The sequence below is a fragment of the Lepidochelys olivacea genome (assembly GCF_965140295.1).
Source record: "Lepidochelys olivacea isolate rLepOli2 genome assembly, chromosome: 11".
Taxonomy (NCBI): Eukaryota; Metazoa; Chordata; order Testudines; family Cheloniidae; genus Lepidochelys; species Lepidochelys olivacea.
Genome location: NC_140421.1, coordinates 79,085,112 through 79,100,094, shown reverse-complemented (window position 1 = coordinate 79,100,094; position 14,983 = coordinate 79,085,112). Strand labels below are relative to the sequence as shown.

The 14,983-nt window shown below is 51.9% G+C and overlaps 1 protein-coding gene across 3 annotated transcripts in view; it reads right to left on the bottom strand.

Annotated features, from left to right (window-relative positions):
* KMO (kynurenine 3-monooxygenase) overlaps positions 1–14,983 on the bottom strand; it is a 46,012-nt gene that overhangs the window by 30,808 nt on the left and 221 nt on the right. For 2 of the 3 annotated variants that reach the window (XM_084644038.1, XM_084644036.1), the window contains exons 2-5: positions 8,756–8,825; positions 2,786–2,883; positions 1,645–1,734; positions 753–801 (exon numbers count right to left, since the gene is read on the bottom strand). In XM_084644038.1, coding sequence (XP_084500164.1) covers positions 753–801; positions 1,645–1,734; positions 2,786–2,883; positions 8,756–8,825 — 307 coding nt within the window. Of the gene's footprint in view, positions 1–752; positions 802–1,644; positions 1,735–2,785; positions 2,884–3,307; positions 3,531–8,755; positions 8,826–14,983 lie in introns of those variants that run through there. The other variant, XM_084644037.1, reaches the window with a different exon arrangement.

Sequence of the window (14,983 nt, the reverse complement as noted above, 5' to 3'; positions counted from 1 at the left end):
TGTCAGGCCTCACTGCTTTGGATCTTTATTGAGCAGAACCTGTCATTAGCATGGAAGCAAGTCCTCTGGAATGGTGGTTGAAGCATGAAGGGACATAAGAATCTTTAGCGCATCTGGCATGTAAATATCTTGTGACGCCAGCTATAACAGTGCCATGCAAACATCTGCTCTCACTTTTAGGTGACATTGCCCGCTTCTTGTTTACAGCATTATCTCCCGTAAATGTACACAAACTTGTTTGTCTTAGCAATTGGCTGAACAAGAAGTAGGACTGAGTGGACTTGTAGGCTCTAAAGCTTTACATTGTTTTGTTTTTGAGTGCAGTTATTTTTTGTATATAATTCTACATTTCTAAGTTCAACTTTCATGATAAAGAGATTGCACTACAGTAGATGTGTGACGTGAATTGAAAAATACTATTTCTTTTGTTTTTTTAACAGTGCAAATATTTGTAATAAAAAATAAATATAAAGTGAGCACTGTACACTTTCTATTCTGTGCTGTAGTTTTTGAAATAATATTTAATTTTGTAATTTTTGTAATATTTGAAAATGTAGAAAACATCCAAAATATTTAAATAAATGGTATTCTGTTATTGTTTAACAGCACGATTAATTGCGCTATTGATCTCGATTAATTTTTTTTAATCGCTTGACAGCCCTACTTTAAATCCTTGGTCCAACCCTAGATTTTCTTAGGTAGGACAAAGTGAAAAGGGCCTAGGAGCACTCCATAAAGGCCAGGACACTTACCTGTTAGCAGCTCTTTGTTTAAATTTGCTCTGTCCACAGAGAGAATGTACTGCAGGGAAACAGTTTTAGGAAGTGAGTATTTCTGAAGCATTTTTTGCAAAAAATGTTTGGAGGATGACATGATAGGCAGCAGTCCTGCAAACACTGACATGAGTCCTTAACTGTAAGCACATGAGCTGTCTTGCTGAAGGTGAGACAAGGCTCTGAACCTTCTCCAGTTTTTCAACCAGAACTGGACACAGTCTTCCAGCAGTGCTCTCGTTGCTGTGGGGGGCAGTGGAGGGGGCAGCAGGGCTGGGGGAAGGGAATGCTGGGTGAGGCAGGGAGGCTGCATGTGGGGAAAGCCGGGAGGGAGAATGTGGTGGAGCAGAAAAACCGGGTGTCAGGGCTGGTGGCTGAGAGGAGATGGGAATGGGGTGGGCCCCCAGGTGGGATTGCAAGGCATAGGGAATTGAGGCCACGTTTACACAGTTGGATTGTGAGAAACAAACCATTGGGACAGTTTTTGTGAGGACCCAGAGGAGTTAAAATATTTGTGTTTTATGGTTATAAAAAACATTACAGTGTCCCTTGGCCACAAGATATTTTTTGCATTAGAGGCAAAATAGCCAAAATATGTACTTTGTTCCACCATTATGGTGCTAATGGTGTACAGTCCCTTCCCTGAGGGCTCAGAGCACAGCCCCAGCCAGACAGGGTGCAATGGAAAATGCAGAGAGGGGGATAAGGAAGGTTTTGTGCATAATTACTCTTAACTCACTCCCCAGGGCATCCTTTCGTCCACACACGCTGGATGCGATCACTGAGCATTACACATTGCTGTAACACCGGTCCGGTCCGGTGAACGTAAACAAAGGCCCCTGCCCCCAGGGCATGTGTGGAAGGAAAATACCTGGCTCTTTGTTCCATAGGGGATGGAATATGTTTTTCCCGAGGGCGTGTGTATCCTCCTGGCCCGCATGGGGATGCCTTTGGCCACAATCTGAAATCAAAAGGGAAGAGACTTCCATTACCTTCAGCTCCAATAGTGAGGCTGAGGGGCCAGTGTGTGACTCCCTGAAGCCCACTAAGTCCAATGGGGCCTAGGCCCAGCCCAGCGAGTCAGGGATCCCTAATCCAGCCCTGGCAATGTGTGATGTGCTACGCTATAAAACTGCTGCAGCTCACTGAGACAATTAGCTGCCAGCTCCTTCTAATAAGAATCCCTGGCAAGTTGGTTTGGCCAGAAAAGGTCCGTAAAGCCCCCAGCGCCTGTGTGGGAATCCAAGCCAAGGTGCTGCACTGGGGTATGAGCTGTGTATGACCTGGGCTTTATTCTCCCCTCAGATCTGAAAGGGCACAAGCCTGAGCAGCTGCAGTTAGACCCCACGCGGCAGGGGCAGGGCTTGCAGTCAAGCGGGCTGTGCGGAGCTCATGGCACGCTGCGGGCCTGAGCCAAAGCCCAGTGAGGTCTGTGGAAAGGCTCTGATTTCCATGGCCTTTGCAGCAGGCCCTGGGCTGAGGATATATGGGAAAATTCAGCTTTATCCTTGGATGGCTTGGGGCCTAGACCTGAAAATCAGCCCCACTGTTCTGCTCCCTAGCACCACTGCCCACACCTGGCTTTCTAGGGATGATGCTTCCACTGACTGCATCGTACTTGCCCTCCCCCCGTCCTTACTCCTCCGAGGGCTCTCGGCCCAGATAGCCGCCATGAAGAGCCGGTGCTCTCTCTCTCTAGGTCCCCTGGCACGACAGCAGAGCGCCAGCTGCATGGCCTCCCCGCACGCCTGCTCCAGGGGACACGGGACTCGCCCTGCCAGGCTGCCCGCACCTTGGCCGCGTGCCCTGCAGCAGAGGAGTGCCCGGCGTGCAGGAGAAGTGGCGATTATCTCAGGAGGCCGTGCCAGTGGACGGCTTTGGTGTGTTAACGGCTCCCGGGCAACGTTAGGGAGAAGCACAGCTACGGCCTGTCCCTAGGGCTTGGAGCTGTCCCGGCCGGCCAGCAACTGAAATGAAACCTGTGCTTGACGAAAGGTCGGCAGTGCGGCTACCTGCTCTTCCATCCCAATGGCCTTGAGGGCCTGGCGTCCTCTGTGAGACAGCGCCAAGTTTATGCTCCTGCCCCGAGCAGCTCTGGCGACGCGTGTGTCTGAAAGGAAACAGCAGCTGCGGTTTGTCCCTGGGGCGGCCACGGCTCGCGCGCAGAGGAAAGCCTGTGCACGCGGCCGAAGGCTAGCCAGGCAGGAGTCGAAGCAAAAGCTTTACACTAGCTTCCCATGAGAGCAGGCGTTTATTTATGCACAGCTTCACAAGACTGAGGATCCTGCAGCAGCTGGCGGCAGGCCTGGTGGTTTGCTCCAACGCCGTGCCGGAGACATGCGCATGTGACCTGAGGGGGCTGGGACATGGCAGGAGCCTGGCCTCCACCAGGCTTTCTGCCTCCCAGGCCAGTGGCACCTTCCCCCACCCCTCCCAGGGAGAGGCCGGCACATCCCTCGCTTCCTGGAGGGCAAGTGCATCACCTACGAAGGACCTGACCTTGCCCCCTCGACACCAGCCGAGCGGTACCTTACCCCAGGACTAGCCCCATGGAACGCATGGCGTTACTCTCAGGACAAAGGGCCACTCGGCCTGAATAAGGCGGCAGACCTGGTCCCAGGCAATGGAAGGACTCATCACTTCAATGAGCGTCGGAGCTAGCCCTTAAAGCATGTACGTTTCACGCTGCTGTGTGAGGTGGGCCCGATCCTGCAGCCCATGCTTGGCCCAGGTCCCAGTGGCTCCAGAGGGAGGTTGGCTGAGTGGAGCTGGTCAGTAGAGGCCTGTTTTTAAGGTGAACGGTCCTCTTGAGTCTCCCATTGAGGAACCAGAGTAACACCCCTGCCCCCCCCCCCCGTCTGTGACCTTGGCTCTCTGAGGGTGACCAGTCCAGCGACGCTGGAGGGCCAAAAAGGGCGCAACAGAGATTTGGGGTTGGCTTTGCTTCACGAGTGTTGCTGTAATTGCAAGTCAGTGACGTTGCTTGCTTGTTTTCCTTTCGTGTGCCTGGTGCCTGAGCGAGGTACCAAAGGCGCTCCCAGACTGCAGCACCAGCCCAGCGCACCCCGGCATGAGTCAATTCATTCATTGCTCTGGATCTGTTTGAACTGTTAATTTTTGACAGCTGCACTGTTAGTGGTAAACCACCTTTCTGTGTGTCATTTCTTACAGCAGCAGGTGGGCCCTCCCTCCACAGCTGTGGCTGGAGCCGAGTAACCGGAAAACATGAAAGCCTGGATGTAAAAACCAAGTTCTCTTTTATGCTGCATTCAGTGTGTCCATTTCCTCTGCAATGCAGCTTATACCAGCAGAGCTGAGAGCAGCCAATGAACATCTGTGCTGCTCCCAGCCCTATGGGAATGGCGGCTGCTCTCCTGGACCTAGCTCAGGGAGATGGGCAGAGGTAGGTCCAGGAGAGCAGCCATCGTGGAGAGTGGTCTCTGAGGCCTGCCCAGGGCAGAAGCTATGCTGAAAGGGACCCTAAAGGGAGCTGGAGAAGAGCCAGCCAAGACAGCATTTGGAAAGAGTCCATTGGAAGAGCTTAGAGGTGGCAGGAACAATAGCTAGGCAGGGACACTAGCCTGTGATTGAATGCTGAGGGGAAGGAGCCACCAGCCCCATCCCAGCGATGCAGCAAAAAGAAGCAGCATTACACAGGCTTGTTTAGTTGTTTGTAAGGGTGGCTGATCAGCAGGGATAAAGCAAAACCAAACCAAACCAGCCTCACTTCCTCTTTGGTTGAATGTACACTGGGAGATCTCTGTCTCAGAGTTTCTACTATGTTGTGTTCCAGTCACATATGACGCATCCTTTCAGCAAAGCATACCGAGAGCTGTTCACAGCTGTCAGTGCTGGGCTCCACTAGCCGAATTACGCAGTCTGGGGGCAAGCGAGATCACTGTGCGGAACAGCTCCAGGCTGAGGGTAGAAGTCCTTTCAAACTCTTTTACCAAAGAGGTACAGCCCTGTGCAGAGTCTTTGTGCTACTGAGGAACGGATTCAGAATGGGTTTGGTGCCCCCGACATCCTAATCCTCTGTCAGTGTCCTACAGTGAACCTGGTGATGTTCTCAGGCAGTGTGGGGATAGAGGGGCAATTTGGGGCCAATCAATGGTGGGGCCCATCAGGTGGTTGTGTATCTTTACCAACACATTGACACCTTGGCCTCGAAGCTGGGCACTTAGGCTCCAGCATGCCCTAGGAGAGCAGAGAAGAGTCAAAAGCTCTGGGAGCCAAACCAGCTTTATTAACTCCCCTGGATGGACGAGCCCCTGATCTTTGCCTGGATTAGGTGCTGGTTAAACATTTGTGGTGTCTTCCGTGTTCACACCCAGACTGAAGCATGCCTGGCTAAGTGTGTTTGTCTGGAGCACCCTACATGAATACTACAGTTTCAGGTGAGCTGGGAGACCAAATGCTAACGTGTGCTTGGTGTTATTTACGTGCAAGTCGAGGTCACCCAGCAGCAGGAGCAAGGGCTGTGCACACTTCCCCACATAACTGCCAAGCTGCCTCAGCCCTGACTTGCAGCATGTCTTGTCCACCGTGAGCAGCGTCCAGGTACAGAGAAGTGGTTCTGGAACATGCACAACGTTAACTTGGACAAGGATGCAACAAACCTAGCGTTGTTTTTGCAACCTAGGGGTGTAATCCTGCAAACATTCGGTACTGAGGGGTGGTGCTGTGAGGAGCGCCACTGAAGCCTGAAACTGCCCCAGTAAAACGAATTATGCTCAGTGGGAAGCTTTGTGAGGACGTATGACTCTTCCGCTGACCTGGACTCTTCCTTGTGAAGGAGAAGCAGAACAGCATGTCATGGAGTTCCAGTGGACGTGATTTTTAAGTCAACTTCTAGTTCCTGGTACAGGAAACCCAAACCAATAAATATCCCACATATATTTTTCCAGTCTATTCTGACTGCCTTTAGCACTATATACCAGTATAGGTGTCCATTAGCAAAACGTGTGGTGTGACCATACTCCACTTTCCTAGCTTTGCTTAATGGCTTTTAAGTAACCAGTAACCTTTGCAATTTTTTTGGAAATGAACCAGGGTAGTGCATGTGTCTGCCTCTGGGGGAAGGGGGTTCCCTTCCTCAGCAAAAATAACCTGAGCTGCTCATACCATCTCCAAGGACGAGGGTGTGCACGGGGCCCTATTTCTTGCAGCTTACCTTATGCTGGACCATCAGCTGAGGCAGCACTGCCAGGAATTGCAAAAAACAGGGTTTTATTCATATCCCTCTAATATTAGCTGGTCTTTTGCCAACCAGCTAGATGCATGTATGGGTTATAGCACATCTGTGAGCCTTTAGGACGGGGTGGGCAAACTTTTTGGCCCGAGGGGTTGCAAAACTGTATGGAGGGCCGGGTAGGGAAGGCCGTGCCTCCCCAAACAGCCTGGCCCCCACCCCCTATCTGACCCCTCCCATTTCCCGCCCCGACTACCCCCCTCAGAACCACCGACCCATCCAACACCCACACCCCCCGCTCTTTGTCCCCTGACTGACCCCTCCCGGGGCCCCCCTGACCCTAACCACTCCCCTGGGACACCACCTCATCCAACCCTCCCTGTCCCCTGACCTCTATCCACACCCCTGACCCTAACGGCTCCCTGGGACCCCACCCCCTATCCAACCCCCCCTGCTCCCTGTCTCCTGACTGCCCCGACACCTATCCCTACCCCTGCCCCCTGACAGGCCCCCCGGGACTCCCACACTTATCCAACCTCCCTGTCCCCCGTCCCCTGACCGCCCCGCCCCCCAGAACCTCCACCCCATCCAACCGCCCCAGGCTCCAAGTCCCCTGACTGCCCCCCAGGACCTCCTGCCCCTTATCCAAAGCCCTGGCCTGGCCCTGGCCTCCTTACTATGCCGCTCAAAGCAGCATGTCTGGCAGCCATGCCGCTCAGCCGGAGCCAGACACGCTGCCGCGCTGCCCTGCAGGAGCACGCAACCCCGCTGCCCAGAGCGCTGCCCGCATCGTGGCATGGCTGCGAGGGAGGGGCTGGCCTCCCTGGCCGGGAGCTCAAAGGCCAGGCAGGACGGTCCCGCGGGCCGGATGTGGCCCATGGGCCGTACTTGGCCCACCTCTGCTCTAAGTAAGGGGACTGTTGCCCCCTTACTAACATTCAGTGGGGGTGTTTTGGTTGCTAACTCCCAGTACCAAAAGGGGAAGGGTCGATGGGAAACGAGGACCCTGAGACGGACCGTCCCCGGGGGCAGTGGGGAGAGGCCAATGCTCCAGGTCAGCCTGATGGCCAGGGCGGGCAGGCTAATGATGGAGTCAGGAGGCCAGGGAGGTCCCATCCTCCGGGTGACCTGGAATTGCCTGGGTCAGACAGAGTGGGGCCAGCTAAGGAGAGAGCAGGGGCCCGAGCTGAGCTGGGGAGCAGAGGCGGGCCAGCCAGCGGGGCAGAGACACAGCCCAGGGAGAGCAGACCCTGGGCTGGGAGCTGGGCTGCAGCCACAGAGCCAGGTGTGGTGAGCCACTGGGGCCAGGCAAGGCGGGCCTTGGGCAAAGGGCCCAGCGCAGAAAGACACCGCCAGCCAAGGGTCCTTGCAGGCCCGAATGGGAGGGGGATCTGAACCCGACGGGGGGCTGACTCTCAGAAGAAGGGTCCCACCCCCCAAAGCCCAGAGGGGTGTGGCCACCATCAGAACAAGTGTCCGACCGGCAGCATCCTTGCGGCACAGCCAGGGCCTGAGAAGGGGCCTGGGACTTACAAGGAACCAATTGTGAACGGCCCTGACGTTCCCGAGACATGGTTTGTGATGTTCCCTGCCACAGAGCGGGGTGATGTGTTTTCCTTTCATCTTTCCCATTTTTCTTTTTAAATTTTTTAAATTAAATTAATTAAATTAATTGCTGATTAAATAAACTGTATTTGCTTTAAATCGTATGTAATGATCAGTGGGTCAGAGAAGCGCCCAGTGCAGAGAGTACCCCGGAGTGGGGACACCCGAGCCCCTGTCCTAGGTGACCGCAGTAGAGTTGGGGGTCGAGCCCCCCAGAAATCCTGGGCCCAGCCTTGTCAGGGTTACAAGGACTCTGCCAGACAGGAGAGTGGAAGGGGAGTCCTCAAGGGCAGGGAGGCCACTGGGTAAAGGAAGTGGGAGCGAGGACTCAGATCCTTTCGCTAGCCCACTTCACCGGGGTCGTGCAGACACCAGGGAAGTTCCCCACAAGAGCGGGACTATTCCCCCGCTTACATCTAGGAAGATCCAAGGTTAGCTCTTGGCAGTGTAAAGACTTCTTCGGGTCCCTGCTGAAGTTGAGAAACTGACTCAGCGGTACTGGGTATTCATTCACATGTATGACCGTATCCTCTTTTTTCCTGATGCTTTGTGTATATGAGGCTTTAGTCACCGTTACCACTAGCCTCGTCCTTAGCAAAAACTTGTTAAGAGGGTTTGTTACCTTTAAAAGTTAAACACAAGCCCTGGGCGCAATAACTTCCTCTTTCGGTATCTGTGCCTCTTGCAGCTCTTTCTCCACATAGCTTTGGGACTGAAGGGAATGGAGCACTCAAACCTTGCGCAACCTTCAGCCTTGACAAACCCAGGGCGTCAGCAAATATTCTACAGCGTTAATCATACACTGGCAAGCTTCTGGGACAACTTCTGCATCACTATACACATCCTGTAAGGAGCCCAATTGTCAGACTTGGGCGTTCAAATCAGCCCTTACCATAGGTGCGTAAAAAGAAGGGCACCTGTAAGTTCTGAAAGCTGGGTTCATTGTGTTACCTGCATGCACATTCAGAAAGGCACATTGCAGAGTAAATGCTAGCGTTTCAATCACATGTTCCGAGTGAAAGCTAAGGAAATATTCTAAAGACACATTTTCAGATTCTGTTTGTTCCACAGCCTTTGCTCATAACATTCCTTTCCCCCCTCCCCACCTCACCCCTTTTTAGGAGCTGGTGGAAATAAAGAATTGATCAGATTAGTAATTGTGTAATTATAGTAAGACTGGGCTCACCTTCTCTGGCTTCATACATATCAACTTGGAACCCTCTTCTTGCAAAGAAACAGACATTTAAAGCACCCACCTACAAGAGAGTTACAGAAACATGTTACAGTTATAGAACAATTTCCTTGCAGAGACTCTGAATGTGCTTTCCAATTATAAACATGTAGCATCACTGACAGGCAGCTTCCTATAGAGGGGACGGTGACAACCAACTGGTACACAGCTCAGCAGGAAACGGGGCATCTTGACCATGTACCTGAGAGATGTCTTCTTCTAGGAAAAGGGCGCTAGAATCCCTAACATGCATACAGGGTAGCTAGGACTTGGTGGTCAAAGTTCCCAATCAAAGATCCCTTCACACTGAAATGTAGGCCTTGTCTACACTCAGGCACACACACCCCTGATTCAGCAAGCCTTGTAACTGCACCAGTGCTGACTTCTACATGTAGGCAAGGGTAAGCTGGAGTTTGCATCAATTGTCAAGCCCCTATTTATCTACCATGAGAGAATTTAGGGTGTTGTGGTGTTTCTCTTGTGAACTGACTTCAGGGAACCTATGGCTGGCTAACTTTGCCTAGATACACAAAGTGCTACAAAGGCAAATCTAGATTGTATATTGCCCATACACCATGCTTTTGACTGTTGCTGTGACCTAAGAACCTCTTAATGCCAACTGGCAAAAAAATGCGGAGCGGTTACAGGAATTTCCTGCATCTGCCATGTACATTCCTGTTCACCAAAGAATGATCTCAAGTGAAAGCCGGAGTCATGCTGGTTATGAAAAGCATCAAGAAATGTATGTACAGATACTAGATAAGGAATCACGTGTAGATACTGAAAATATGTTCTTAAAGTCAGTATCAAGGTACTGGTCACAGCAAAGGTGAAAAACAGTTTTTCTGTCAGACAAGAGATGTTTATCCGGCTGCCAGTTTATGTGTCGACGGAGTATTGTCTCATTTCATAATGAGTCTTTATCACCAGTCTGAACTGCATGCAAATGAAAGACTGAGGGGTCTTCAAGAAGAGAAACTAACAGGAAGAGAAAAACAGCGTGTGTGCGGGAGAGAGAGAACCCTGTCTAGAGCTACACACCAGAGATTTGCTCCACTATATTTGGGAGGCAAAGACGACATGTTGGCATCCTTCACTGAGAAAGTAAAAGGCCAGTGACTTTGCTTCATGAAAAAAGGGGGCTCAGCCAGACTTGGTTGGAAACGCTGGAGAGAACTTTGGGTGTGATAAGCTTTTTTAGACAAAAGCTATCCCCGATAATGTCACGGCTAACCTGGTGGCTGAACTTTGTGACTTTGTCCTTACCCATAACTATTTCACATTTGGGGACAATGTATACCTTCAGATCAGCGGCACTGCTATGGGTACCCGCATGGCCCCACAGTATGCCAACATTTTTATGGCTGATTTAGAACAACGCTTCCTCAGCTCTCGTCCCCTAAAGCCCCTACTCTACTTGAGCTATATTGATGACATCTTCATCATCTGGACCCATGGAAAAGAAGCCCTTGAGGAATTCCACCATGATTTCAACAATTTCCATCCCACCACCAACCTCAGCCTGGTCCAGTCCACACAAGAGATCCACTTCCTGGACACTACAGTGCTAATAAACAATGGTCACATAAACACCACCCTATACCGGAAACCTACTGACCGCTATTCCTACCTGCATGCCTCCAGCTTTCACCCTGACCACACCACACGATCCATCGTCTACAGCCAAGCTCTGCGATACAACCGCATTTGCTCCAACCCCTCAGACAGAGACAAACACCTACAAGATCTCTGTCAAGCTTTCTTACAACTACAATACCCACCTGCAGAAGTAAAGAAACAGATTGATAGAGCCAGAAGAGTTCCCAGAAGTTACCTACTACAGGACAGGCCTAACAAAGAAAATAACAGAACGCCACTAGCCGTCACCTTCAGCCCCCAACTAAAACCCCTCCAACGCATTATTAAGGATCTACAACCTATCCTAAAGGATGACCCAACACTCTCACAAATCTTGGGAGACAGACCAGTCCTTGCCTACAGACAGCCCCGCAACCTGAAGCAAATACTCACCAACAACCACATACCACACAACAGAACCACTAACCCAGGAACCTATCCTTGCAACAAAGCCCGTTGCCAACTGTGTCCACATATCTATTCAGGGGACACCATCACAGGGCCTAATAACATCAGCCACACTATCAGAGGCTCGTTCACCTGCACATCCACCAATGTGATATATGCCATCATGTGCCAGCAATGCCCCTCTGCCATGTACATTGGTCAAACTGGACAGTCTCTACGTAAAAGAATAAATGGACACAAATCAGATGTCAAGAATTATAACATTCATAAACCAGTCGGAGAACACTTCAATCTCTCTGGTCACGCAATCACAGACATGAAGGTTGCTATCTTAAAACAAAAAAACTTCAAATCCAGACTCCAGCAAGAAACTGCTGAATTGGAATTCATTTGCAAATTGGATACTATTACTTTAGGCTTAAATAGAGACTGGGAGTGGCTAAGTCATTATGCAAGGTAGCCTGTTTCCTCTTGTTTTTTCCTAAAACACCCCCCCCCCCCCAGATGTTCTGGTTTAACTTGGATTTAAACTTGGAGAGTGGTCAGTTTGGATGAGCTATTACCAGCAGGACAGTGAGTTTGTGTGTGTATGGGGGTGGGGGGGATGTGAGAAAACCTGGATTTGTGCAGGAAATAGCGTAACTTGATTATCATGCACATTGTGTAAAGAGTTGTCACTTTGGATGGGCTATCACCAGCAGGAGAGTGAATTTGTGTGGGGGGGTGGAGGGTGAGAAAACCTGGATTTGTGCTGGAAATGGCCCACCTGATGATCACTTTAGATAAGCTATTACCAGCAGGACAGTGGGGTGGGAGGAGGTATTGTTTCATATTCTCTGTGTATATATAAAGTCTGCTGCAGTTTCCACAATATCCATCCGATGAAGTGAGCTGTAGCTCACGAAAGCTCATGCTCAAATAAATTGGTTAGTCTCTAAGGTGCCACAAGTCCTCCTGTTCTTTTTGAGAATACAGACTAACACGGCTGTTACTCTGAAACCTGTAATTAGACAAAAGAGTAACTCGTTAGTTCTGTCTAGTCTTTAAAAAGCGCGTTATGATTTGTTTTATATGTAACCCTTTGTTTCCAGTACTCTTACTCACCATCACTTGAGTCTCAAGTCTTTGATAATAAACGTAGTCTTGTTTTCCACTACAAATATATCTCAGTGCTGGTGTGTTAAGCAAAGTTCTGGTCCTGAGTTGAAGCTCACTTATTGGCATGTCCTGTTCCTTTGGGACCAGCAGGCCTGGTCATTCGGTGAGCGTGTGGTGGATAAGGAACTGGACACGGCAGGGAATGCGCCATGTATTCAGGCATTGGCACATGCCTATCACTACCTGTATAGAGAGCGAGGCCTGGAAGGCTGGGCTGTGCTGGCAGAGGCTGGTGGTTTCAGGGCACTGAGCCCTGGCAGGCACAGACAAGACTGCTTCACGCAAAAGGCAGAGGGTGGAGAGGTTTCAGAGTAGCAGCCATGTTAGTCTGTATCCACAGAAAGAAAAGGAGGACTTGTGGCACCTTAGAGACTAACATTTATTTGAGCATAAGCTTTCGTGAGCTACAGCTCACTTCATCGGATGCATGCAGTGGAAAACCACTGAATGCATCCGATGAAGTGAGCTGTAGCTCACAAAAGCTTATGCTCCTTTTCTTTTTTTAGATGGGGGAGAGGCCTACCAACCTGGGAAGCGTCCACAGCTGCTGCCCTTGCTTTCTGCATATCCAGCATCCTTGCCTTGTGTATTTTCCACAAGGTCTGCTACAAATCCATGCCAGAAGACAACCCGGACCCTTTGTTTCAGGAGTCTGTTCCACTGACCTGGCTAGTCAAGGAGCAAAGATCTGGCAAACGTGTCAAATCTGCCTTCACGCTACTGTTCCCCATGTATGTTATATTACAGCATTTGATTTTAAGTTCAAGGAAAAGGAGATCAACAGTGGGGAGGAGACATGAATTTCATTATTCTTGTTGTTATTTCTTTCTTTGTATCACTGTTGCGTAGGGGCTCTCGTCCTGGACCAGGCCACCCACTGTGCTGGGCCCTGCACCAGTGCAGAACAAAGAGACAGTCCCTGTCCCAAGATGTGCACAATCTTTATGTAAGACAAGAGACAACACATGGATACAGACAGATTGGAAGCAACAGACAATCCCATCTAACTAGGCCAGAGAGGCCGAGCGTGGGGGAAGGAACGCACCAGCAGAGTGACTTGTGTGATGCCACCAAATGCACATTAGCGCCACTGTTCTTTGGCGGGGAGGCAAATGGGCGGGGCGGGGGATCAGCTATCTGGAAAGACAAGGGGAGTGAGGGGGACAGGGCAGTGAGGGGGGAGGAGGGTCGGGGTGGAGTGAAGGGGGAGGCTGCGGGGCGGGGTGGGGTGGGGGGCCTGCACACATGCAGAGGGCAGCAACTCTGATAGGATGGCCCACCGCCCTGTTCCCAGCTCTCCCGAGGCTTCCGCGGCCACAGGACTGGCTGGGGCTGGGACCGTCTGGGGATGATGTAAGAGGCTCCAGCTCCGTAGCAAATATGAGGCCTGCATGGCGGGAAATACGCCCTCTGATTGGCCGCCTGCCCCACTGCCCTGCCTCCTGGAGTAGAGCAACCAATCAGAGCTGCTGTAGGAAGAGTTCTCTCTCCCCCTCGCAACCCAAAGCCATTCTCACAGGAGGGGAGGGGGGAAGCGAAGAGCCAGCAGCTCAGGGCAGCCCCACTTCCCCCCCCTCCTGTGAGCAATGGGGATGGGATGGGTCTTGTGCTCCTCCCCCATCCTCCTGCACACTGCCTGGTGGGGCAGAGGGGGGCAAAGAGTCCCTGGAGCTGCCCCCATCCTCTGTCCTGAAGGGGGAGAGGGATCTCTAATGCATCACAGGCTGGGGGGGAAGAACCCCAGGAGGAGCACAGGGGGGTAGGGGGCAGGATTAATTTCTGGGCAGGCAATGGATAGACATGGGGTGAGAGTTCCTGCAGCAGAGCCAGAATCCCCCCGCCAACACATCCACGGTCGCCCCCGTCCCAGGGGTGGGCCAGGGGAGCTCAGCAATCCAGGCAGAAGGGTAAATGTTAGGCTGGGGCACCCGTAACAGCTGCCAAGGGGTGGAGGTCTGTGTAAGGAAACAGTCGAGTCACTGTTAACTGTTGTTTAAATGTTGCTTCGGCGACACTCCAAACCCTGCTGACACGGTTCTGGGTCGTTCCCCCTTTGCGTGAGGCTGACTGGGAGCTGCGACGAACAGGCCCACGCAGCCCTTTGCACACAGCAATCCTCAGGTGTAACGCGGGGTAAAGCTTTCAGAGGAGCCAGACCGTGGCCTGGGCTGCCTCCTAGAGTTCAGCTGCGAGGAGGAAAGGGGCCCCGGGGGGCAAGAGTTTGTCCCCAGCACTTGAGGCAGACCAGGGACTGCCGCGAGTTACACCGCCAGGTGTCCGCAACACACGTCCACCGGCTCCCACGCAGGGCACTTCCTCTGGGAAACTGGCAGGGACTCTGTGCAGCAGGGGTGGCTTTTCACACCCAGTCCTGGCACTTGTCTCACCCTAGTGTGTTACTCGTTCACATGCTCGGTCTTCAACAGCCTCTCCCTCAGCGCCCCAGCAGAAAGGCTCGACCCAGCAAACGCAGCCCTGGATGTGGTGCAGAGTCCTGTCTGCACCAACACGCTAGGCACTGCTCCCCCAGCAGTCGCTCCGCTGAGCCCATTCCAGCTTCCAGGCTGCTCCGGAAAGAGCCGGTGCCGTAATGAAGACAGAGGGCTACAAGGAGCCCTGAGGTTTAAACTCACCAGCGGAGTTGGTGTTATTCCCTTCGTTTACAAAGCAACTAGTTAGGTACAGACAAGCAAATACTGTAGAAAGGAGGCAAAAGAGCTGGCTGCATTTCAAATGCTTGCAACCATCACGATCAGCTATTCCCAGCAATCACGCCTCCCCCAGGGGCAGCTGCCTGGATTGGAGGAGCCCACTTCTGTCAGTGGTAGCCGCAGCCCGCCCAATGATTTACACTCTGAAAGCCGGGCCTGAACTGGCCAGTTACACAACCCAAGCACCAAGCACTTTGCTACAGCTCTTCACATTTTCAGGTCTTGCTAAGAATGGCTTGCCCGGGCGGCAGTCTGTTCTCATCCCAGG